Source organism: Gavialis gangeticus, unplaced genomic scaffold, assembly GCF_001723915.1.
Source record: "Gavialis gangeticus isolate Ggan-Ray unplaced genomic scaffold, GavGan_comp1, whole genome shotgun sequence".
NCBI classification, from domain to species: domain Eukaryota; kingdom Metazoa; phylum Chordata; order Crocodylia; family Gavialidae; genus Gavialis; species Gavialis gangeticus.
This window is the reverse complement of record NW_017729004.1, coordinates 50,863,930-50,888,335: the sequence shown is the minus strand read 5'-3', so window position 1 is coordinate 50,888,335 and position 24,406 is coordinate 50,863,930. Positions and strand designations below refer to the sequence as shown.

The 24,406-nt window shown below is 41.8% G+C and overlaps 1 protein-coding gene across 3 annotated transcripts; it reads left to right on the top strand.

The window, feature by feature from the left end:
* On the top strand, positions 1 to 23,907 carry STEAP4 (STEAP4 metalloreductase). 3 transcript variants are annotated; one of them, XM_019508376.1, is made up of 5 exons: positions 1 to 145; positions 16,372 to 16,829; positions 19,292 to 19,819; positions 20,464 to 20,628; positions 22,855 to 23,907. In XM_019508376.1, exons 2-5 carry the CDS (start codon positions 16,374 to 16,376, stop codon positions 23,122 to 23,124), a joined length of 1,419 nt encoding a protein of 472 aa, XP_019363921.1. In that variant the 5' UTR covers positions 1 to 145; positions 16,372 to 16,373; the 3' UTR covers positions 23,125 to 23,907. The 3 variants fall into 3 exon arrangements, with proteins under 3 accessions (XP_019363921.1, XP_019363923.1, XP_019363924.1); XM_019508378.1 differs by lacking the exon at positions 1 to 145 and adding an exon at positions 2,212 to 2,341; XM_019508379.1 differs by lacking the exon at positions 1 to 145 and adding an exon at positions 11,949 to 12,059.
* Positions 23,908 to 24,406: the final 499 nt, after the last annotated feature.

Below are 24,406 nucleotides of genomic sequence, written 5' to 3'. Positions count from 1 at the left end.
CCTAGGAATCTTTTACTCTGCTTCAAGCAATAAGACGCCTGTGCGGCTCCTCAACCCAGCTGCTACTGCTGCAGCACAGCCAGCATCTCAGCAGCTAGAGAAGTGCTGATTTGCCTAAAGGCATCACATTAAGTTGGGTGTGCAGGTAAGTTTTTTAAACACATTTCTCAGGTTTCCTACTGCTAAGAGATGGAAAGTGCTTGTGAACCTGCTTGCCTAGCCATTACTCTCACTGAACTAAAGTAATTCTTTTGCCAACCTTCTTTGCATAGTTTAGATGGGCAAGGACTCAAATTTTGTATCTCCTGCACGATTTTGCTTTGGCTTCGCTCATTACTATAAATACAGAAAGATCTCTTATTCCCTGTCTTTTTAGTTAATTACTACTCAAAGAAGGAGGTGAAAAGGGTTATTGAGATACAAGCACATTTTTATGACTTTGTTATCTAGAAATGAATGAAGAACAGGAAATCAGATACACCTGTTAGTACTCAGAGGTTTCACGCAGTCTGATACCAAAGTGTATTTAGACTTTAAGTCATGTGCCATATTTAAAGGATGTCAACAAATCACCTGCAATTAAGTCAGTTAAAAAATAAAACATGAAACTGAAAAGCAGATTTTCCAAAAGACAGCACCAAAAGTTTCGGTTTGGATTTTGGTAAATAGAGAAATGCGAGTGATATTTGTTTCTTCCCAAAATTATAACTCATCAGCTGTTCAAATGAAAGATAGAAAAAGACTTTTTTTGAGATTTATACCAGATTACATTTTTTCCTTCTCTGGTGAGAGAAATCTCAATAAGAATCTTGTTTAAAAAATACATTTTGTAGGTGGATAGGAAAGGGTCTCTATTGCTGCAGATGAGAAAGGATTTGTCTTTTTTATTGTCTTGTAAGGTATCACATTATTCATTCAGAAAACACTTACAGCTGTCAAAATTGTCCTTCAGCTTTGATATATGAAAATTTCATATTCCCTGTAAGCCTTCAACATAAAATGTCACTCACACTGCTGCACATTTGTTCAGACTGTTGCAATTTTATAAAACGGTGCACTTAGCTGAAGCTGTAGCATTTTTTTTAAAGATACAGCCTTTCTGAAGCTTCCAGATTTGTTGATATCTGTGATTTCTTACAGTGGAAAAATGTAATAGCTAAGTGCTTTAGTGGATCAACAACATATTCAAATAGTCCACGTGAAATCAAAAACCGTATCAGCACTTTCTTCTCCTAGATTAAGAAACACTTTAATGCTTGTTCATCGTAGGGGCAGCCACATGTTCCTAAATTATTTTTGCTTTTAAAAAGATGGATGATAGGTAATTGGCTAAAGTACTATCTTTGGGTGCCACCCTAGTAGTATATAAGAGCATTATGGGGTCACTGAGAATTCACAGGCACAAGACTTTAGATGAGAACATTATAAAGCCTCTTGCATTAACTCTTAGTCTGCTTCTAAATATCCAGTTTATTAATTAATATTTATATTGTTTCTGAGGTACTCCTACTACTTTGTTCCAGGCATACTCACTAATAAAAGTTGTAGGAAAAAATCATTGCATTGCATAATTTTTGGTGTTTTTGCAGAAATTTTTCCAGGTATCCTCAAAGTTCTCACTTCATATTGGTTTTTAAAATTATTTTTGATTTTCTATTGTATTTCTGAATTTCTCTTTCTTCCCCCCCGCCCCCCCAACACACACTCTTTCCCCCTGGCTTTTCTTTTTTGCCCCTAAGAGCACAAAAATAAATACATGTCCAGGGTCCATTCCCCCAGGGTTTGAATTAGACTTTGACTCTTGTGGGGGCGGGGTCTGCAAAAAAAAATTGGGCTGCCCATCATGATGCCCTAATAAAATCAGAGGGTCTCCCCCAAGGTTAGGATTTTCAAACCTTATAGGATGGCTCTCATCTCTTGTGGGGGGGCTCAGACCCCCTGAACTCCCCCATAATTCAAACCCTACACTCCCCTGATTCCTACCTTCTAGCTGCACAACTTCCTTTTCCACACTAATTTTTCAACGCATTTCCAACTTTGGAAAAGTTACCCAGTATAAAGAAAAAAATATGAAAATCTAGCATGGTATCCTTCATCAATGAGATCTTCATTTTCACCCCTTCCCTTTTGGATTCAGATTCTGGCCCCATCCTCTTGGCCACACAGCTGATAGCTCCAGTTCTCATTCTTGTTGCAACTTTCTGCATGCAACAACCCAGAACCCTTGTGGGGGTGGCACTTCTAAGTAAGAACAAATTACAGTTATGCTTCCTGGTAGCAGCGGAGGAAAGGAACTAGCTACCGATGATGAAATAAAATGACTAACAAACTACAGTATCTTGTAAGTAATCTGACACCCTTGCCTAAAAAATGCACTGTGTAGGCCAGCATATGGAACTTAAGTCCAGGAGATTACTTTTTCCTTATAGATTCCCGACAGCTATATGCTGGTCTAGTTGCCTGAGGACAGCTCTAAGTTTTGCCAGGTGTCAGAGACTCAAAGAGGACAATACTTCAGCTCTAAGTCTCAGGAGAGCAGAAAGGAAAGAGTCATATCTACTTCCTCGCTCCCAAATATTGCTATGCCAGCTCAGCTATCTTGCAGTGTGCTGCTCTTTCAGGCCAAGTACAGACAGTCAAAAAACCCAAAGCTGAATCAATTCAGTCTTTGCAGGTTAGTCTAAACTGCATAAATTGAACCAATAAGCAACTGAAGAGACATTCAGTTTTGATTAGAAAAATGTAGCCACATGCCTGCATGTCCCAGGCCAAAAGCTGGGGTTGCTAGAGCATGCCTTCTTACTCAGCTGGAGCAGACAGCTTGGGCTAAAGCTAGCCCACCCACTCACCCTGCCAGGTGGGGTTTGCAGGGAAGGTGCAAAGTATTGTGGGATGCTGAGGGGTCATATGTTAACTTGAATCTGGAGGGAATCTGGGGTAGATGTTCAATAAACAGATTTTACCTAAATCAGTTAAGCCTGATACTACATCCATCCAGGTTTATCTTAAACGAGTTTTGGTCATTTTGAAAGCAGTTTATGTGTGCTGAACTTCTGTTGTATTTGAACCAGTTTCTGATCACTTATACCAGTCTATGTGTAATTTCTGTCCATAGTCTGTATGCCTGATTGTGCTGACCTTTCCACTTTTGTACTGAGAGCATGAAACAAGGCAGCCCTAATTCACTAGAGAATCTAGCCCTTAATCCTTAGATGTGGAATTGTATAACTCAGAGATTGCTTTGGAATTCATAGTGTCTCAAGGTTAAATCAACTCTGAGGCCTTATATAGCAAATTGTATGTTTTCCTAGAATACTTTTTCCTAATGCAGGGTAGCAACATTGGCAAATATTAAGTGTACAGAAAACAATCAACATGTTTAGTCTCAATGCACACCATGACACTCTAAAAAAGAGAAATGAATAATACTAAATATATTTGTAAATCTAAGAAACCCGAACCTTATTGTAGCTTCCCATTATTCAACACTTTATAATGACAGTAATTATAATGTAATAGATCATATGACATCAACCACTAAATACTGGTTGAAAAATGGCATCAGCATTTAAAGCAGATCCTCATCTTATTTCCACCAGTTTTAATTCCAAACAAATTATTATAGTCTGTCTTTTAATCATGTGTGATATCAGCTTTATAAATAAGTTTCTTTAAGAAGAACTCTAGTTATGCTGTCCTAAACATGAAGAAACTTCTTGGAGAGGTTATCCGCTAGACAATTAAAAACTTGCTAGCATCGTTCTATTTTAAGAATATTTTAAACGGGGAGATTATGAAGGAACAGTGCTACAATCTTAGAACCAAAAGAGCAGGATTGGGCATTAAGTGAAGCTAGGATTATTCAAAACAGCTTGGTAATTATGCAATGAAGTAATAAGACTATTAATAAGGAAAGCATTTATCAAAACAAGTCAGACGTGAAGATGTCTTGCATTGGAAAGTTTGTCTAATTCTCTCTCAACTGTGCAGTTGGTTCAATAAAAGATATCACCCAAAGAAATCCTTGCCTCTCACACGAACGTTATGAACATTTAGCTAAGTTAACAGCCAGGTATACTTGGATTTTTTTCCAATTCCAACCCTATTTATAATGCAAAGTAAGTAACAGTAATGGAATGAACCTATCATCAGGACATGTACAACTCTTGCTGAAGTCAGTGGGAGTTCAGACCATTAAATATGGCCTTATGGCATTTAGATTTTTATCTGCTCTCTACCAGTGTTGCAGATTTTCAAGCCTCTTAGCAAATAAACTAACCCATTTTTTGTGTGCACAGCTGCTTTTAAATCCAGCCTTATTAATTCCATTTTGAAAGAGAACGTGCAACATTCCTGGCTTCGCTGCATTTCTGAGACCAGGAGTCTCCCATATGCTGGTGGTGGAACTGCTTAAGAATTTTAACAGAAAACTTTTCTCCACTAATGAATAGTTTCAAGGAAAACAGAAAATGTTATTCTGATGCTTTTTAATGGGAAACTTTGCATTAGGCACAAGTCCAGCACTGTGTTTTGTAGGTGCAACTTGACCTTGTTATGTTCTCTTCTTCGCAAGGGAAAACAAATGAGATGTTCAGGGTCATAGCAGAGACAAAGAAAATGAACAAAAGGGGGTGGGGGGGGAATACACTAGTGCAGGGGTTCTCAATCCCCGAGCCACAGCCGGTGCCAGGCTGCAGCGGGTCAGCTGCCGGACTGGAAGTGGCTCCCCAGTGCTGGGCGGAGAGGCCTCAGCTCCTTCCTCAGGGCCCATGGCAGCGCAAGATTTGGCCCACTCCCCCTCCTGGAGAGTGGGGGTATACTTATCTGTCTGCTGGCTGGAAACTCTGGCCATGGTCGGCTGTGACCGCTGGGCCGCGGTTTGCTGGGCCACAGCGACATCCAGGCCATGGTTTGCTGAGCCACAGCATAAAACTTTGGGAACCCCTGCATTAGTGTGTTTTATTTCAGAGAGTCAAAGATGCTGATAAAGTGTGCTGTTGAAACAAATATCTTCAAAAACAGTATCTTCTTAGCATCCCCAAGCACACCGTCAAACAAAAATGCAGACAAAATAAAATGCTGTATAAGCAGTTCTGGACTCTATCCAGACCAAAACCGGATCACATGGTCAATTTGTTTTGGCAAGCCCACCACTTGTTTGTGCCATTTCTCTTTTAAAAACTCTAAATTGTTCTCCGTTCTCTTCCCACTCCCCAGCTTGAGAGAAAGCCAAGAAACCCCGGCGAAACCTCTCTGAAGCAGCCGGTAGCCTACCCTTTGACTTACGCTGTTCATCTCCACATGAAAAGTAGTATGCAACAAGTCAGAATAGACTTGATTTTCCCCTTGTTTATGCAGGCCAAAGCTGCTCTGAAATCAAGTTACACTTATATAAGGGAGAAGAGAAATCCAGCTCAGACTTTTTGGAGCTCAGTCTGAATAAACTGGTTTAACTCTTTGCTTTTTATTGTTTGCAGTGTCTTGTTTTGCACCTGTGAGTACTTTTTTGATTGTAAGAATATACCCAACCACCTTATATTTTATGAAAGTGCCTAACCGAGTCCTTCTGAGAGAGTGCCAATAAATACATTGTAAATGAACCACTCCTGTATCATTCTTAGCAGTTTCTTGAGAGGCCAAAAGGATATGAGTCATAATTGAAATGCACTTTGCTTTTAATGAGTAGAGAATACAATATAAAACACATACAATAGGCATTTTTAAGTTGTCCCACCATTATACTATCACTAACTACAAATTACTTTATAGGTCTAGCCCCGTATTAAGGAAAATGCAGAGCCTCACAGGCCTGACCAAAACCCCCAAGATTTCTGTTTACCAATACACACATAATTTGAAAATGTGGGTTTAAGTGCCTAAGGTCCCAAAGCAAGTTACTGGCCTAGCTGAGCTAAATCCCATGCCACATAGCCCTGTAGTTTAAGCAGGCCTCTCTCATCTCTGAAGCCTTAGAAAAGAAGATTCCACAAAATGCCCATTCAGCGTGCAGCTGACTAGACTGGATTAATGCTTGATGCCTTTAAACGTAGAACGGGTCAACACCCTGAAATGCAGAGAAAATTACTTGACTTTTAGCTGGATCTTATGTATTTATGGGGAAGTCTGAGATGGTGAGATTTGCAGCTCTCTCAATACTTTGTTATGATTTAGATAAACATTAACACATCTATTTAGGCCTATACTTCGTATGTTTGAAGAGCCTCCAGGCAGCTTTAGTGTTCTCCTGATAAAATAAAGAAGAGATGTAGGAAGCAGAATATCCTCAGGAGTAGGATTTATCATCTCAAACAATTTGTTTTTATCAGTTTTGTCAGGGCTCAGGACCTTTTTGCTAAGAGAAGCTACTCAGAAAAGAATCTCATTTACTTAAAAGTAGATTGGCCAACAAGTTGTTGCAACATGTTCTTAAGCACTTGCTCCCTGTCACTGTTTTGCTCTTTTCTTTGGGGCTTAATAGTAGAAACAGTATAAATCGTGGTACAACAATGCAGTTTAGCTGTGTATGTCTCCCAGCTATTGGCAAACTAAAAGACAGAAAAAACAGTTTATAAGTGAAAGAAGGATTTGTTTTCACATTTCTGTATCAGTAAGTAACTTACCATGTATTATGTATCATGTGTTTTCATCTGTGACAGCCATAGAAGTAATATAATTTCTAAGTGAAATTAGCTTTAAGAGAAAATATATCTGAGGTGACATGTTAAATCAGAATTTCTTCTTTCTCCAAAAAACCATGAAAATGCCCTGATTAAGATACACATGGGAAAATTCTTAATACAGATGCATGAATATGACAGTAATCACCACTATACCTGTACTCAGTCTCTTTTTCAAGTTGTTGCTAGAACATTTGGTTTTAAGTAGGTTTGGGGAGGCAGTTTGTCCGACTGGCATCTCCCGATTTCCAGTTCCTTTTGAAAATGAATTGGAAATGATTTTGGTCTCAGACATTCCAGGAAAAAGACAGGCATCTACAAAAGCAGTCCAGGATTACTGCTGCTTGTGAATAACCTACCTACAGAGTGATAAGGACAGAGACTGTAGAGCTCAGAAGGATAGAAAGGACAAAAACTGCCAACCAATATTGGATGAATTCCCAAATAGAAATGTGTACTCCCTTGCTCAGAAGAGCAAGTCAGGGTTTCTCCAAACAGCACACAGATAACAGGCACGTGGAGGGAAGAATGCAAAAGGTACACTCCACACAGAAGCCAGGTACAAGCACAGCCCCGGTTCTGCCTAGCTATAGGGAGTGTCTTTTTCTAGACACACAGAATAAACTGGATGAAATAAGTGAAAACCTTCAGGAGATACGGGCAGCAGGTGTATTGAGCTCATGGAGCTGCTGGGGCAGGGAGAGTTGACTGCTGTAGACCATGGGCTTCAATAATGCAGCAGCAGTCCTATGGGGCAGGCTCCCTAGGTGCCACCCCCGGTGCTCTGTTCACGTCCCCTGCTAAATACATACATATTAGATGCAGGGCTGTACCTCCTCTGGCAAAGGCTCCCCAGGGTGGGAGGACAACACCATTTTACTCACCTCACTTTCCACCTGCCCCACACCCCCAGCTGGCAGTAACTTTTGGAGGGATTCTGATGTTCCCTCTTAGTCTGTGCCCAGGGGTGGTGCTCCACTCGCCCCCCAAGTTATGCTACTGGCTGTCAAGGTGCCAACTTAATAGGAAGATCACAGTCTTTTCTTATTTGACCAAGAGCTGACATTTATGTAGATCAAAATGAATGTTGGGGTAGGGATAGATGTAACAGTCACCAATGAACAAGGGTATGACCTTGAACACTGGCTTTCTTCCTTGAAAAAACAAAACAAAACAGGTTGCTCCTTAACTTATGCTGGTTAACCTGAGCTACATAACCCTGGTTCAAATCATAGCGAAGACAAGACAATAAAAAACCATGTTAACGTCTTGATAAACTGTAGTGGAGCCCAGAACCTCAAGCCAATAATGCAAATTGAAACTCCATTTACCTAATCTTCACTGCTCTTCTATTTGTAGTTAGCCATCTTGGTAATGCTAACTCAAGGTGGCTTTATTTCTTCCCAGTGTAGACATACCCCATAGTAGAGATCAGTAGTTTAGGAGCAGCACAGCAGCAGCGCAGTAAATTAAACTTAGTGAGAGCACTTAGTTCCAAGGTGACCTCAAGAGATTCTTCCCTGTGCTGTTAGGCATAGGGGAATAAAAATAACCCTTTTTTAAATATGAGGAGACAGGTTTGAGTGACAAAGGCAAACTCAGCATACAGGGGCACAGACAGAAGTGACATTTTCCACACGATCGGGCCCCTGAAAGCACTCTAGAGCTGTGACCTAACATGTGCACAGCTGCAGAGCACTTCTAAAATGGCCAATTGTGCGAAAAATTAACTCTTACCTAATCAGGTAACACATTAAGGTGCTCTGCTTTAGAGTGCCTTAGGGAACTTGTATGCCCTTGAGAGTTCATTTTTCATGCAGCCCCCTCCCTCACTTGCCCCCCAGAGCTGTCAGCAGAGAGGGGGGTGAAGGGAGCAGTAGTAGCTGCAGGGCTGAGTCCCTCACCTGGTGGGCCCCACTCGCTATCTCAGCTGAGGTACTGGGGGGAGCTGGGCTGGGACCCTGAGGCGGGGGCTCCATTCCATCCAACCCCCCCAGTTCCAGCCGGGCTCCTTGAGAGCTGCTGTAGCAACTGCTGGGCAAGCCTGGTCTGAGCTGGGGGGGCAGGGTGGGTAGAACAGAGTGCCCTCATCACAAAGACCCAGCCCAGCTCCCCCAGTGCCCCAGCTGGGGTAGCTTGTGGGACCCATGAAGCAAGGGCCTCTGTTCCACGCCCCCTCCAGCTCAAGCTGGGCATAGCAGCCCTTCAGCTGCTTCTGCTGTCTTCGCTCCCTCTGCTGACAGCCCGGAACTGGAGGGGAGCAGGGCTGTGGCAGTCCTGGCCAGTGACTTCAACTGGAGGCCTGGGGCAGTGCAGGCAGGTTCAATTTCCCCCAACCCAACAGGGCAGGGCAGGGCAGGGCTCTAACTCATGATGCTTTCTGTAAAGCACCTTGGGTTAGAGCAGGGCCCTGAACATCCGTCAGTGTCCCGGGTCTGTTGTTGTTGGCCTGTTTACCATGACTCCTGTGTGACTTCCTATGTATTTGCCCTGGCAAACCTCAAGCCCTGAATGTTACGATATTGTTGCAAAATTTTATACAGGGTCTTTGCCCCCTTCTGAGGTATCACTACTAAAATGACCAATAAATCTATTCTGATGTGGTTGCCTCTGGTTCAGCACTGTTTGTTATTAAGCAGAACCCCTATCATTCATACCTAGACGGTCTGCGACCCATGCAATTCTCGGTGGGTTGCTGAATTCTGAATTAAGGATGAGCCACTCAGCTGTTTCCTGAGGGTTTTATTTCAAAGGTTTCACTTCCCCAGTCAGCTAGAGCTCATCAGTTGCTCCACACAGCTGTTTGCTGCAGCTCTGTAAACCTCCAGATACTTTGAAAGTCTCGTCTTCACGGGGGGTTAGGAACTTCGGGATTCTGCTGTATCACAGAGCAGCAGTAGCCCTCCTCTTGCTGCTTATAAGAACATGGAAATAGAATCCATAGCTCGGGTAGAATAAGTTCCCCATGATCTTTGATGTACTTGACACCTCTTCTTCTGTAAACACTAGAGTTCTCTTTTTGCCACTCCAATCATATCACTTTACTTTCTGAATCATTGCACTGGTTTCATCAGATATTCTGTAGCAAAATACAGCTGTCTCATCTTCACCATCAAGGGTGTACACACATTACCCTCCCAGCCTTCATCTTAACCTCAGTTCTGTACTTTCTCCACTTGCTTCTGCTCTTACCTTCACTGCTTCTTCCAAACCAGTTCTCATAAAGAAACTCCTTATTTTTCTTATATGCCAACATCCTTCTTTCCATTCAGAACCTTCCGTAAAACATATTTCTCCTACGATGCCTTTCAATGTGAATTGACAAAAAATATAAAATCAAATATTTAATTAAAACAAAAATAACTAAAGATCTAAATTGTTGGAAAAAAGGTTGTACCTTCATCCCATGCATCATACAGGTATGTACTTGGTGATTTCTATCAAATGTATATTGTTAGCATTTTGGGTCAGGAATAGCATCTTCCTATGATTTTAGTTCCTCTACAGAGCAGTGGAACTCAATGAAAAGCATCTTCCCACCAACATCATAGGACAAAAAAAATAAGCACATCATTTTGGGGCCCACATATGGATTTTCTTTTAAAGAGGCAAAAAAGTAATGAGTTCAAGCTCCACAGAAAAAAAATACAGGAATGGAGGTGAAACAAAGTTTATATATTGATGTGAGTTTCTTTGGCATTTGTCTGTATAGGCTCTGAATGCTTATATTAAAGAACCAAGAATAATTTTCTTGGATCCCTTTTTCAAGAAAATATTGTGAACCGTTTCACACATCAAGGGAAAACAAGATTCTGCTGCCATCTGCTGGTTAAAAATAAAAATGAGGCTTCTGTAAATGGAATCTAAAACTTACAACACACCACAATCTCAGTCACACAGGGTAATGAGGGTTTGGCGCTTCTTTTTAAAAGAAACGATCACAAGCATAAGATAAAGATTAATGCAAGTAAAAAGTTCAGGATTCAGCTGAACTATTCACCTTCCTCTTCCTGTAACTGAAACCATTTCCTGTAAGCTAGTACTTGTGTTAAGCAGTACTATCCTATGGTGGAGTTAATTAGTTTACTCCAGCCTAATAACACTACACACATAGATGGTGATACTTTAGAGTTAATAAGTCAATTCCACAGTAAAACATATGTGTAGATGCCCCCCACAGTAGATCTTATTCACTGACTCCAAGAAACAAAAAAAAGAAATAATTCCCCAGACAACTGTAAGATCATCAACCCATGTAAGCATGTTTAGAGCAATTAAATAACATCTTCACATGCATTTCTGTAATCCAGGCAACGTAAGTGATATGATTCACAAACACACCTGAGGAATTGCATTCAGTTAAGTCTGTGTATGTAACAGCACTCAATCACTTCGCCTTTACCTGTATTACATAACTAACTACTATTAGGAAAAATTCAGAGAGGATTTGATTTGTTCCAGAACAAGGTAATCTTTCCACAATTACTGGCAGGGTAAAATATAAGGCAAGAGCTATAAGTATATAACTTATATAAGTTATATGAGTTAAAATATAAGGCAAGGGAGCATGAGTATCCTGATGTAATAGCCAATCCTCAAACAAACCATTGCAGGGATCGGGGGTGAGGTCATCGTATCAATTCTTCTTTATAACATAACCGAGCATTCCATATTTAATCCTAATTCTAATATTCTTATTATTTTTTCATATCAAGTTTTAAAACAGCATGTCATACACAAGCTTCCATGCTTCAAGGCAAAATGTCTTGAATTATTTACTATCAAAAGTAGAGTGTAGATCCAAAACAACAAGATGTAATAATGCTACATTTAACATTAGTTTGCAAAACTCTCCTGCAAAGCTGTCTCCCTGATAAAGTATCTGTAATTGAGTAAGCATCTATAATATATCATAATGGCATATGTTTAAAGGCAAGTAACTCTAAATCTATTACCATGAGCTTTTTTCATAGCTTCCTCCTTCGCTGAAGCTATTTAATAAGACTGCAATTCATTTTAATTGAATGCTTATTAAAGGATGCACACATTTCTAGAAGGCTCAGAAGAAAGCTTAATTTAAAATGTGTATTTTTTTTCTATCTAAATTGTGGAATAAATGATAATGTGAAATCTGTAGCATTAACTAGATATTAATTATGCATCTTTTATGGCTATTTTGAAAGATTCCATAATATGCCATTTCAGAAAGCCCACTATTAATATAACAAACTTTGTGTTCATCTTTTTTCTTTATTTAATATATCACTATAGCTCTTAGAGGCTGCAGCAAAGATTAGAGGTTCTGCAATGCAAAGAGAAGTACATGCTTATAGCACAATATAGATCCTGCCGGGTGGGAAAAACACCTTACAATTTAAACAGATAAGATAAACAAAGGATAGAAGAAAGGAAATACTATTTTCCATACAACAACCCAGGAACTAAGGCAAAGAGACATTCAGTGAATTGGCCAAGGTCGGACTGGACCAGTATCATTGGTTAGATTGAACCAGTGGGCAAGTGGGGCACCAGCACTGGGCAACACTTTAGATGGGAGGCAAAAAATAGCAACCCCAGGGAAGCCCACACAGCAGCAGTGGTTGTGGCAGCAGCAACCCATGTGTGGAGAGCTAATGCCACCACAGCTGTAGCAGCCACAGCTGGGTCAGGTAAGGCTTCACTTGCATCCCCAGCAGCCAAGGTCAAGTAAGATTCTGGTATTTGGCACACCACCCCCATCCTCTGTCCCCACTCCCTGGCACCTCTGCCCAGAGTGCCAACATTTCTAGTTATGCCTCATTTTGAAGCACGGGGATGCTGATACACAAGACACTGCAATGCTTTGATTAAAGCAGTTCTCGTAGCTGCTCCAATTAAAAAGTGCTGCCTAGAGCACGTGTAAAAGTGCCCTTATTTAGTACTAGCTTATACCTGCACAGTAAGCACTGCACAGTAGTGTCTTGTGTAGATGGCGCCCTCTGTTTACTTTATTCATACCAATAGTTTAACTGGGTACAACAGAACTCATTGAGAAAGCATGACAGCACCTCAAACTTCAAAAAGCAAAACTCACGACACTTGCCAACAGCAGCAGCCTCCTGTCGTCCAGCATGCAGATCTAGGAGCCCACGCCCCTGGGCTGCAGGGCAGTGCTGGACTCCTCCTGGGGGTGCAGACCCCCGGATATGCAGTGGATGACAGGAGGCTGCCACTGCTGCCTTGGACCGGCACTGCATGCAGCCTGCACACAGGAAGATTGCTGCTGCCGTTGGCCCCAGGCAGCATCCTGTCATCTGGCACACAGATCCAGGGGCCCATACCCCCGGGAGGGCTGCAGGGCTGTGCCAGACTCTTCCCGGGGGTGCGGGCCCCTGGATCTGCACCAGATGACAAGAGGCTGCAGCTGCTGCCTGGGACCAGCACTGGGCACAGCCTGCACTCAGCACTGGGGAAGACTGATGCTGCCTCTGGCCCCAGACAGCAGCGGCAGCTTCCTGTCACCCAGCCTGATGGCAGGAGAGAGCCAGAGCTGCTCTCCAAGTGGCTCCGCAGCCCCATGGAGCTCAGCCAAGCAGTGGGAGGTGGAGCGCAGCCCTGGCTCTGCCCGCCTCCCGCCACCAGGCTGAGCTCCATTTGGCAAAATTTTGCATAGCCATACCGTTCCCCTACCCTGGTGTCACAGTGCACTCAGGTGCCCTGCACCTGAAAGCGGAGACGGCTCGGGAGAGACCCCTAGTGGCAGGAAGGGGGAGGCTCAGCTGCCAGTCACCAGGGCTGGACAGGTGCGGGTTGCCGGGGCAACCAGTAAAACCAGCTGACAGGAAGGGGCAGGGCTTAGCCCTTCTTAAGCCCAGGCAGGAGGCCAGTTCCTCTCCAACGGCTGTGGGAGCTAGGACAGACAGAGGGGAGAACTCTGGTGGTGTGAATATCCCCCGGTTGCTATTGGGGTTGGGGAGCTCTCCCTCCCTCTCTCTTTCACTCTCTAGTAGGGAGTGAATCTAGTTTGACCGGATGGTCTAGTTTTTATGTTGTAGCCCAGGGGCTTTGGATTCTTATGTTCACTGTTTTGACTGGAGGACCAGGTGAGGCTATTAGGGGTTGGAGGAGGCCTCATGGGGACTCCCCAGTAGCATGGGGGTTCCTGGCGCTGGAGAGGGCGCATTTGCGGGGTGCATTGGCGCCAGCCCCCAGAGCGAGAGGGGGGCAGCGAGGAGCCCCCCAGGAGTAAAGAGGAGGGCCAAGACACAACAGGGCCCAGGTCAAACCACGTCAGCACCATCTGCGAGGCTTGGGCTGTGGTGTAGGGGAGGAAAAGGAGCCACAGGTAGAGCCCCCTGTCACCGGGGCACGGAAAATGGGCAGCCTCCCACTGATTACAACAATCTATTAATCATATAAGATCAAGGCGTGGCAGGTGAGTAAGCAGGCAGTTGGCCCATTACAGGAGGGTGGAGCCACTCCCAGAAAAGCTCCGATAGTGATACTCCTGTCACACCTGGACAAAAGAGTTCAGGGCATTTTGGTGGAGAAAATATAAATAATCTTCCTGCTCCTGAACATAATGAAATTTAAGAAAAAACACCTATTGACTTCACTGGGAGTAGGATTGGCCCTGTAGTAACACAGTCACTTTGCCATCCCTGCCAGTTAATCAGTTATAAGCCTAATAAACATCTATTATACATTTGACACTACAAAATATCTTGTTGTTATTTCCTGTGCTAGTGTCCAATTGCAGCCAAAGGTATCCTGCAGATTTAGAAAAGACTAGATGCTCTTAATTCATTTATATCATCTCTCTGACTCCAGTTCTCAAGAATCCTATGAGGAACCTTCAGCTTTGTATGTGCTTGGCCTGTAATTGGAGACATTTACAACAGAAAATATTTATGCTTTCTAAGGCCAGGTACAGACAAGTACACTTTTTCTGGTATAAGTGATTGGAAACTGGTCTACAGCTATAAGAGAACAAAAGTTTGGTGCATAGGCTGGTTTAAAAATGGTGGAACCCGGTCTAAGATAGACCTGGATTGATGTGCACTCAAATTAATTAATTTAGGTTAGACCAGTGAATCAAACTTCTGTACCAGATGCCCTAGCAATTCGTATTAAGTCACATCCAGGCTTCTTCGCAGTTCCCTGCTAGCCCACCCCTACAGGGAGGCATGCTAACACTTGCCCCATGCTCAGCAGCTCCAGTTGAGTACCCAGCAGACCCCACACCCAAGCTCTCACAGAGCCGAGTCAGCACAGACCCTTTCTACAGCTCTGCCTCCTGCCTCTGTCCAGTGGTCAGCCACAGGGAGCACAGGAGGGAAGGGAAAGGCATCTATGCCCCTGCATGAACCCTATCATGAAGCACCCCACACAAACCTGACACTGAGCCCAGGAGAACCCCTGCAACCAGGTACAGCACCACAGAGCCCAGTTGGCTGCTGGGCACGAGTGAGCCCGTGGCTGACAGATGACATGGCAGGAGGAGGGGGCGTGCTTGCCCATGTCCAGCAGCCAATCAGTGGTGGCTCGGGCACTCAGCTGTACTTGGTAGTCTCTGGAAGCCTGGGGAGGCTGTGGGGCATGCATGGCCTCAGCCACTGCAAGCAGCCTGCATGCTCCTCTCCCAAAGAGCAAATGTGTGTTCTGTTCACTACAAATCTAACCTATCCCACTTACAGAAAACTGCATAACTTAGAATGATTCTGGCTCAGGCTTTTTAAATGTCCATGCTTAGCCAAAAACTCAAAAGTCAAATCATTGCTTGCTGGATAAATTGGTCAGACACTTTACCCCAAATCATCAGTAATTAGATGCATAATATGCTGTTTTAAAAAACAGAGAAAACAATGTGTAAATTTACTTTTTACTGCTGAATCCTTGATTAAATTAAATACATTTATAATTTTAAATCATTCTGCATAACACACAGTGTCTATGATTTGGTTTCCATTCAAGTCACAGTTAGGAGGGCCATGTTTTACAAGTCAGAACTGGCTTTCTGACCTCTTAAGGTCAGATTCAGAGATTTTTACTAGATAATTCCATATTGCAAGAAAGGTTCATACTCCATTGTAGTGGACAATGTGCAAAAAATGGAAAGTAGATCCTTATTAGGTAATGACTGAGAGTTATTTATGAGTATTACACATACATCTCTTCTGTTCTCCTTTGAAATAAGAAAAACTATAAAAAAAATCCTCAGACCCATCAGAGTCATTTTAAACATGTCGAAAGATGTAATCTCACAAACCAGAGCATACAAATAGGTCAAATAAATTCTTACAGTCCTCTACTGATGGGTTGCTATCCCCTACTGTTATGCCCAATAGGTTATTTTTATGGATTACTTTTAGAGGAATGATTTGTAGTGGTTAGGCTGAGCTTGTGACTTAAGACCAGGAGTGAATTCTTTAGTTTTTTTATAGATTTTCTGTGTGACCTTAAATAAGTCATTTTGTTTCAGATCCTGAAAAAAACATAAGCTCTGTTGTGTTCCAGCCAAGATGCCCCCTAAACTGTAAGCAGTGATGCATCAGTAGGGTGATCTGGGAACAAGGGGAGTCTGCGGCTAAAGTTTTTAAGCAGCAAAGAAAACTCAACTATACATTCTGGGTGCAGTCAGAGTATTCTGATAGTTTGATAGTTCAAAGTAGTTTCAAAGTATTCATGCTTGTTTTGTTTTTTCATTATTTTTTAGAAATGGAGAAAAACTCTTCCAACATGATCCATCTTACTGCAGATTCTCCAAATAAACTAGAAACTGTGTGTATTTTTGGAACAGGAGATTTTGGAAGGTCCCTGGGACATAAGATGCTCCAATGTGGTTACTCTATAGTGTTTGGAAGCCGAAAGGCACAGACTTCCAGCCTGATTCCCAAAGGTATAGAGGTGTTGAGCCATGCAGAAGCTGCAAAGAAGTCCAACATAATTATTGTAGCAATCCAAAGAGAACATTACAACTTTCTGTCAAAGCTAACTGAAGTTCTCCATGGAAAAGTACTGGTGGATGTAAGCAACAACCTAAAAATAAACCAATACCCTGAATCCAATGCAGAGTACCTTGCTCAACTGGTGCCAGGTGCAAAGGTGGTAAAAGCCTTCAACACTGTGTCAGCCTGGGCCCTGCAGTCAGGAACGCTGGATGCAAGCCGACAGGTAAAACTAAGCAACAGGAGATTCTTGTAAAATATGTCATTAGGCAGTTACTCAACAGTAAGGCGAACATATCAATGAGACAGAAAAGAATCTAAGACTGATATGGAACTTTCACCATAATCTGCTGTTTAAGTCAAATAAACTGAACTAAAATTTACCTTCAATCAGAAACCTGATATGACTGAGCTTAGCCCAGAAACAAATCTCTATCTGTTAACGATCAGAGGAAGGAACCTGCTCCTAGATACCAACAATGTTGGGAGGATTTTTAAAATTCACTAAAATGCTTTGAGTTAGAAAAATAAGAAACAGCTTTAGGGAAAGAGGATCATGGGGGGGAAAAGAGCAAGAATTGGAAAAGATAGCCTGAGAAGCAAAGAAAAGGGACGGAAAAGGCTGGAAGATGAATGAAGAGATGAGAGAAAGAAAAGAGAAGAGAAGAGAATCAAAATGAGATAATAGAATGGACATGGATGATAGGAGGAGAAATGAGATGAAAGGGGAAGACATGAATCAGGTTGTCTAAATCAAGTTTCCATTCTGGCTAGTATGAGAAAAGGGGTACCTACAGGAGCAGAGGGGTGCTCACTGAATATAAATGCATGTCCTAACTTATCCAGAGTGTTTACCTGGGGTGAGAGGTTTCTGGGCCAGGTCTTTAGTGCCTGCTACTTAGGGGAACAGACAGAGCAACAATGTCTGTAAGCCATCCCGGTCGTTCTCTGACTTTTGGCTCCTGAATGCTAGACAGGTCCTGAGAAGCAAATGAGTTGTCCCCATAAGGCTGTTCTGCATCAGGAACCATGGTAAAGCCCTTATTCCAAGGGCAAGCAATTATTTTGGATGGAGGGCTGCTTACCGAGTTTTGGCAAGCTGTCAAGGGCCGCATGGGTAGCCCCACCCCTTGACAGGTGCCCCACCCCCAGGTCACCATCTTGGGACCTGCAGTCCTGCCCCCTATCCTCTGACCTTTGCTACTGGAAGTCCCTCCCCTTGGCCCTGGAAGTACTCCTTTGGGGAAGAGGGTTTACCATCTTTGGGGGAAAAAAACACATTACATACTAAAAATCAAATTACATACTAATAATATATTTTAATTAAAAATATAGTTTTTGTCCTGATTTGTGTGCATTTGTGCTGTGCTGCAGAAATGATTGCATATGGGGGTTTCTGGGGATGTGTGTGGGGGTATGGATGTGGGTATAGGAGCCAAGTAGCGCACAGTGGCTGGTCGGCGGGTGGGCAGGAAAGAGGGGAAAGCGGTAGGAGGGGACTGGAAGTGAGCAGGAGCATGAGGCCTGCACCAGTGTCCCAGGGCCAGCAGGGCTCAGAGCAGGGCGGTAGGAGCACAGGGTGCAGGTTGGCAGGGTCTGTGAAGTCGGGCTGGGCTCCACCAGCAGGGAGAGGGGGGAGCTGACCTGGCTCCATAGAGCCCCCACTGTCTGGGACCCCACGCCCCAGCCCTGCAGTACAAGAAGGAACAGGCATACAGCCCCAATGCTGCGCGCCCCACACTGCCCGTCTGGACTGAGCAGCGGCAGCGGGGAATGAACTGGTGTTCAGCATAGGGAAAAAGCGTTCCACCCCCACCCCCGTGGCCAGTGCTTTCTGCTGCAGCCGCGCGCAGGCCCCACGGGGCTATCCTGCCTCTCTGCTGTGTCACCCGGCAGTGGTAGCAATGGAAAGCAGGCACAGGCTGCCCCACATGGACTCCGAGCAGCTGCAGCATGAGGCGCCGGCCACAGGGAGGGGGAGCAGCCACTTCTCCCCCGCACTGAGCACCAGTTCATTGCCCACCACAATTAGGCTTAACAGAGACAAGATTGGTAGCTCCACAAGTCATCATACTGAGTTAATAAAAACACAGGTTGATTCTTTCCTCTGACTCTGAAATGAGACTGAATGAGACTCTGCTACTCTCCTGTCTGCCCTGTGCTCCTGATAAATGCCCGATGGTGAGGGAGCTTTTGTATTACCTTGAACACATATTTGAGAGATGTTCCTCCACTGTGTTACCTCAAAGGCAAATATGCATTTATTTTAATAAAAGGTGGTCTGTGCTCCTATGACTTGTGTCTTTGTAGCTCTAGAAACCTTGTGAACTGTTGTGAGGTAACAATGGAGGATTGTGACCATTTATGTAAAGTCCAATCATCCTTTAACAACACAACACAAATATGTCTACAAACTGCTTGATGAAGTTATCTTCCAAAGTGGTTGTTAAAATCCAAGCATTCCAGCTAAATGCTTATATGCAGCATATTTAATTTTGCTGTTTTCATATATATGATAGTACTACTTTAAGTTATAAACTTTCCTTCGGAAAGATTTTACTTCTGAAATCTGTTTCAGAACATATTACCTTTCACTGTTGTATAGATAGCAAAAAGGCCAGTAGAAGTTCGTGGTACTGTTATACAGGGCAGTAATAATGATTGTCACAATGATTTCTGTCACTACAGGTGTTTGTTTGTGGAGATGACAGCAAAGCTAAAGAAATGGTGATGGGTATTGTTCGGACTCTTGGTCTTACACCACTGGATCAAGGCTCTCTTCTGGCAGCCAAAGAGATAGAGAATTACCCACTACAGCTCTTTCCAATGTGGAAGTTTCCTATCTACTTGTCTCTTGGCCTAAGTGCATTCCTCTTTTTCTACTGTTTGATCCGTGAAGTAATCTACAATTATGTTTATGAAAAGAAAAACGTTTCATTTTTTATTGTAATTTCCATTCCTAATAGGATCTGCCCAGTAGTGGCACTTATCCTTCTTGCCTTGGTTTATCTTCCTGGAGTAATAGCTGCAATTATCCAGCTACATAGAGGAACAAAATACAGCCGTTTCCCAGACTGGCTGGACAAATGGATGCTCTGTAGGAAGCAGCTTGGACTAGTAGCCTTGGCTTATGCTTTTTTACATGTTTTGTACACCCTTGTTATACCTATTCGCTATTACGTAAGATGGAAAGTAAATTCGTATGTCATCTCTCAGGTAGGTTTCTCCATTTTTTTCTTCCTTCTCTTCACTCTCCACTTTATATGCACTACTGTATAAGTGGAGTTTCAGAAATTCATGTTGAAAGTCTTATTTTTTAACCTTATGCTAATTATGCTACTGAATTTATTTTTCATTGATTAAGTTGTGTTTCCCGTATGCCTCTGTTTTTCATAAGTCATTGATGTGGTCAGATGGGGCAGTTCTGATCACATCTTCTTTCTAATCTTAACAAAGATTTAACAAAATAGAATAATTAGTTGATAGGAATAATTTAAAGAGATATTTTTCCTTAATTCTGCACATCCCTTTACAAGTTGGACATTCACTAATGTGTGATTTCCTGACATTATAGAAAGAGAATCTCCTTCCTGTCATTTTCAATGGGTCTACAGTAATGTACAGTGTACATTAAAGTGCTATTAATGCTACTTTAACACTCCCCTCTCAGTAAGCTACACATAATGGCAGTTTAATATATATTACACTTTTCAGGAAACAGTCTGCTCTTTCTGATTGTCTTAATATATTTATTTACAGAAAATCTTTCCTATTTATCTTAAGGTAATCCAAAAGTTAGAAGATATTTTTCTATTCATTGACACTGAAATTCTAACGATTATCTGATGTTTTTTCTTCAGATACAGAACAACAGAACAGATCAATTTATCCACTCTACTGGCTGGCATAGTGACTCTTATTTGGCACTGGGGATCCTGGGATTTTTTCTGTTCATCTTGCTGGGAATAACTTCCTTGCCCTCAGTCAGCAACAATGTCAACTGGAGGGAATTTCGATTTGTACAGGTAAGAAGTAGACCTTTTTCAACTTAAAAACTATCCTCATGTCCCTTCTCTTTCCTGAGTTCCTGGTAACTTCTGTGCTCCCTTGTAGTCTATGAGAGAAGCATTGGGCTTACCATCTGAATAAAGTAAAATTAGGGAAGTTGAGCTCATGGGCTAGGGGAAGAAATTACACATAAACCGGTAAAAGTGATCAGAAACTGGTTCAAATCTGTAACACAGCAGAAGTTTAGTGTACATAAACTGCTTTCAAAATGGCCAAAATCAACTGAAGATAAACCTGGATGGATGTAGTTTCAGACTTAACTGATTTAGGTTAAATCAGTTTATTGAACCTCTATCCTAGATCCTCTCCAGATTCAAGTTAACTTACAGTCCCCCAGCATCCCAGGATGCTTTGCATCTTCCTTGAAAACCCACCCTTGCAGAATGGGTGGGCTAGCATTGGCCCAAGCTGTCTGCTCCTGCTGAGCAAGGAAGCATGATATAGCACTTCCCAGTTTCTGGCACCTCCCAGCATTTCCGGAATCAAAAGTGAATGTCTGTTCACTTGCTTATCGGTTCAATCTATACAGCTTAGATGAATTTGTGAAGATTGAATCCATTCAGCCTCAGGCTTTTTGACTCTTTGTACTTAGCCCTAAAGGGCAAATGAAAAGCTGCAGTAGCTAAAGGTAGCATATAAATCAGAGCATTGGTTATGTCAAGCAAGCCCCCAGAATTTTCAACTATTTAATAAAAGACCATGTTGTTTAACTAATTACAAGGTTCATAAATCCAGTTTGACATTTCTGTTACAATATGGATGGAAAAGGGCTGTCAAATAAAATAACAGTTGTTGTCACTTTTAAGTGCAAACAATATGTAGGCAACATACAAACAACTGTGCTGCCACCTTTTGATATTTCATGAAAGAAAGGTCAGTATTAACAACTCAGCTTCCAGCTTGGAATAATGTATAATAATGTCTGACAGCTATAGGAAATGGCCTTTTTTCAGAACCTCCACTTTGAGAGCTTACAAGCATCTCAGAAAAGGAGTTGAGAAAAAAAAATGTCCTATCTTTAGAACAAGAAACCACCATAAAATTTGAGGTATTAATTAAAAGTAGTTTCACATGCCCATAGACAGGTGAAAGTGTTAGATTTTTCTGAGATTCATTTACCCTATTATCAGATACTCAATTTGGACATGCTGCAAAGGCAGTGATGTTTTAAAATCAGGACAGTTGCATGTAGCAGTACTGATACTACACTGCACTTTAGTCAGATAAGACTTTTGTTTTCCATTTTTGGAAGAGAATTTAAATTTTAGTTATAAACTGTAAAATGGTTAATTCTTCAGGATCAATGGCAGAGAACATCTTTGAGTGCAAGGTACTGGCATAATTTGAAATAGTCATTAAGTAGTAATATTAACAAGCCTGAAATTGCCTCTTTTCTCTCTCTCTCTGCTTCTTCCTGCAATTCAACTTCTTTATCCTTCTTCTCCATCTTGAATTATTTCCCTCCTTTTCACTGTCTGAATTTTCTTTCAAGTCTATCAGTAAAGGCACATCTCATCAGGCACTCAACTGCATTATCTGCCTTTGCGGCCCCTTCATCATAATATGGTATTGTAGTTCCCATCTACTCAAGTCTAGACACCTATAACAATAATCCCTCTTCAGTGGGGATTGCCTATTCCATGGTGCTACTCATGTGTAAGGAAAATAGAATTTGAATTGAATTTCTGGCAGATTGCATCATTATGATGATAGACAGTATAATCTTGCTAATAGGACACTACCCTTTGTTTATATAAAACACTTAAATCATTCGTTGGTTTAGTCTTCAGAACTAGAGGTGGGGTAAGAGTGAGTGGTCTATTATCAAGAAAGGTTTTAGACACTGAAAAAACTGAAATGGTATGGAGATTTATTTTTTTTGGACTAGCTCTAAAGCCTGTTAAAAAAAAGTTATTCACCAATTTTTCTGTAGTTTCATGAAAATTCCAGGCAGATGGAAGTATGTGTTTTAGAAAAGCATTATCAGGATGGCCAAGAAACAAAGAGGTGTTTTCTCAATCTCCATTTGAACAAAATTTTGGTTAAGAACATGAGCCTTACATAAAGCAGCTTTACCTAAATGGTCTCAGTTCAGATCCAACACATAAATAGGTTGTAAATAGTATTTACTAGGAAGTTTAACTGACAATCTTAATTTACACTACTTTTTTCTTTTCCCATAGTCCAAACTGGGATACCTGACACTGATTTTATGTACTGCACATACACTGGGCTATGGTGGGAAGAGGTTCCTCAGCTCTTCATCGTACAGATGGTATCTTCCAGCAGCATATATGCTTTCGCTCATTGTTCCTTGCATTGTACTGACCATTAAATTTGTTATTATATTCCCATGTTTAGACAGACCCCTCACACGAATTAGGCAGGGCTGGGAGAGGAACCCACAAGAGTTCAAAAATTCAAACGACAATGATAGCAACTCTGCTGTATAACCATATAGTAAACACCCAAGCTGTATCTCATTGCAATTTCTAAACCACTTAAACTTCTATACTAAATCAATGCCTTTTTCTACCTTGCCTGAAAGGAAAGGAACAAGGGGAAAATTTAGCCAGGCCCTAACCATATGTACACAAGGCTAAATTTAAATGTTAAGCAAGAGGCCACTTGGGATGCTGCATACCATGCATGCTCCAAAGTCATGCGTTCACTGAATTTGCCTCTCATGGTATCAAGTTACCACAAAACTGTCCCTCTTGCTCTCCCGGCTGAGTACTGGAGAAGGAAAAGATGTCTAAATTCCCTCCTTCGATGGTAAGGAGCCCCAGTCTGGACAGACCACCACCACTTGTAAGCTTAACCCTGACTGGATCCGTGGCAAAGAAGAGCTCAGCTCTTTCAAGGCTTTGTTTGCCCCACATTAACCATGGCAGAGGAGATCAATACCTACACCCAGCTCATACCTTAGAGTTGACTGAGGTCTTCCACTGTTAGAAATGGCTAGGCCATGATCCTTATCATACTGAACTACTAGAAACTCAGCGACCAGGTTAGAAGAGTATTTCCAAAATTCAGCTTTGGCAGAGGCCTGGCTCAGGAAAAGACTTTGGTCATTGTAGTCACAAATATAAGCTTTTCTACAAGTAGAGATGAAGGGTGACCAGTGATTTTATGCTTGTAATATATTATAATTACTTATGGAATATGGTATTGTACTGGAATTTGTTTAATATGTTCAATAAAAAAAAATAAAGCTTTTTTCTTTCCAAAATATACTTTCCTGAGTTTGATATGACCATGTATTGCCCAGCAGTTATACTATGTGTACTTCAGTAACAGTAAAGAAAGTCCTGTTAGGAAAATAATTCTTTCTTTGGGATCTCAAAATGTGGATATAGCTACTGCAGTTCTACAGATTTCGACTGAGCCCCTGAAGTCCTCCACAACTAAATATGTAACAGGTGGACAGGAAGGAGGTGACATATGATGACTTGTTGAAAAAAAAAAAAAAAAAAAAAAAAAAAAAAAAAACCCCAAAAAATGGTTTTAAAAAAAAAAAAAAAAAAAAAAAAAAAAAAACAAACCCAAACAACTGATTTAAAAAGAAAGAAAGAGAGAGTCCAACCCCTCTACTTGCACTGGATAATAAAACAAAATAGTGAATGTGTGTGTTTTTATAGAAATGTATTTGCTCACTGGATCATCTCTCTTTGTTCTTCTCTCCACTATCCCACCAGACAAATAATTCATTTTAACCCATTTCCTCCATACAAA

Coding starts and splice junctions, on each gene's coding strand:
- STEAP4 (XM_019508376.1), top strand. CDS start 16,374: ATGGAGAAAAACTCTTCCAACATGATCCATCTTACTGCAGATTCTCCA. Junction 19,820..20,463: donor ATTCGTATGTCATCTCTCAG/GTAGGTTTCTCC, acceptor TTTTTTCTTCAG/ATACAGAACAACAGAACAGA. Junction 20,629..22,854: donor GGGAATTTCGATTTGTACAG/GTAAGAAGTAGA, acceptor CTTTTCCCATAG/TCCAAACTGGGATACCTGAC.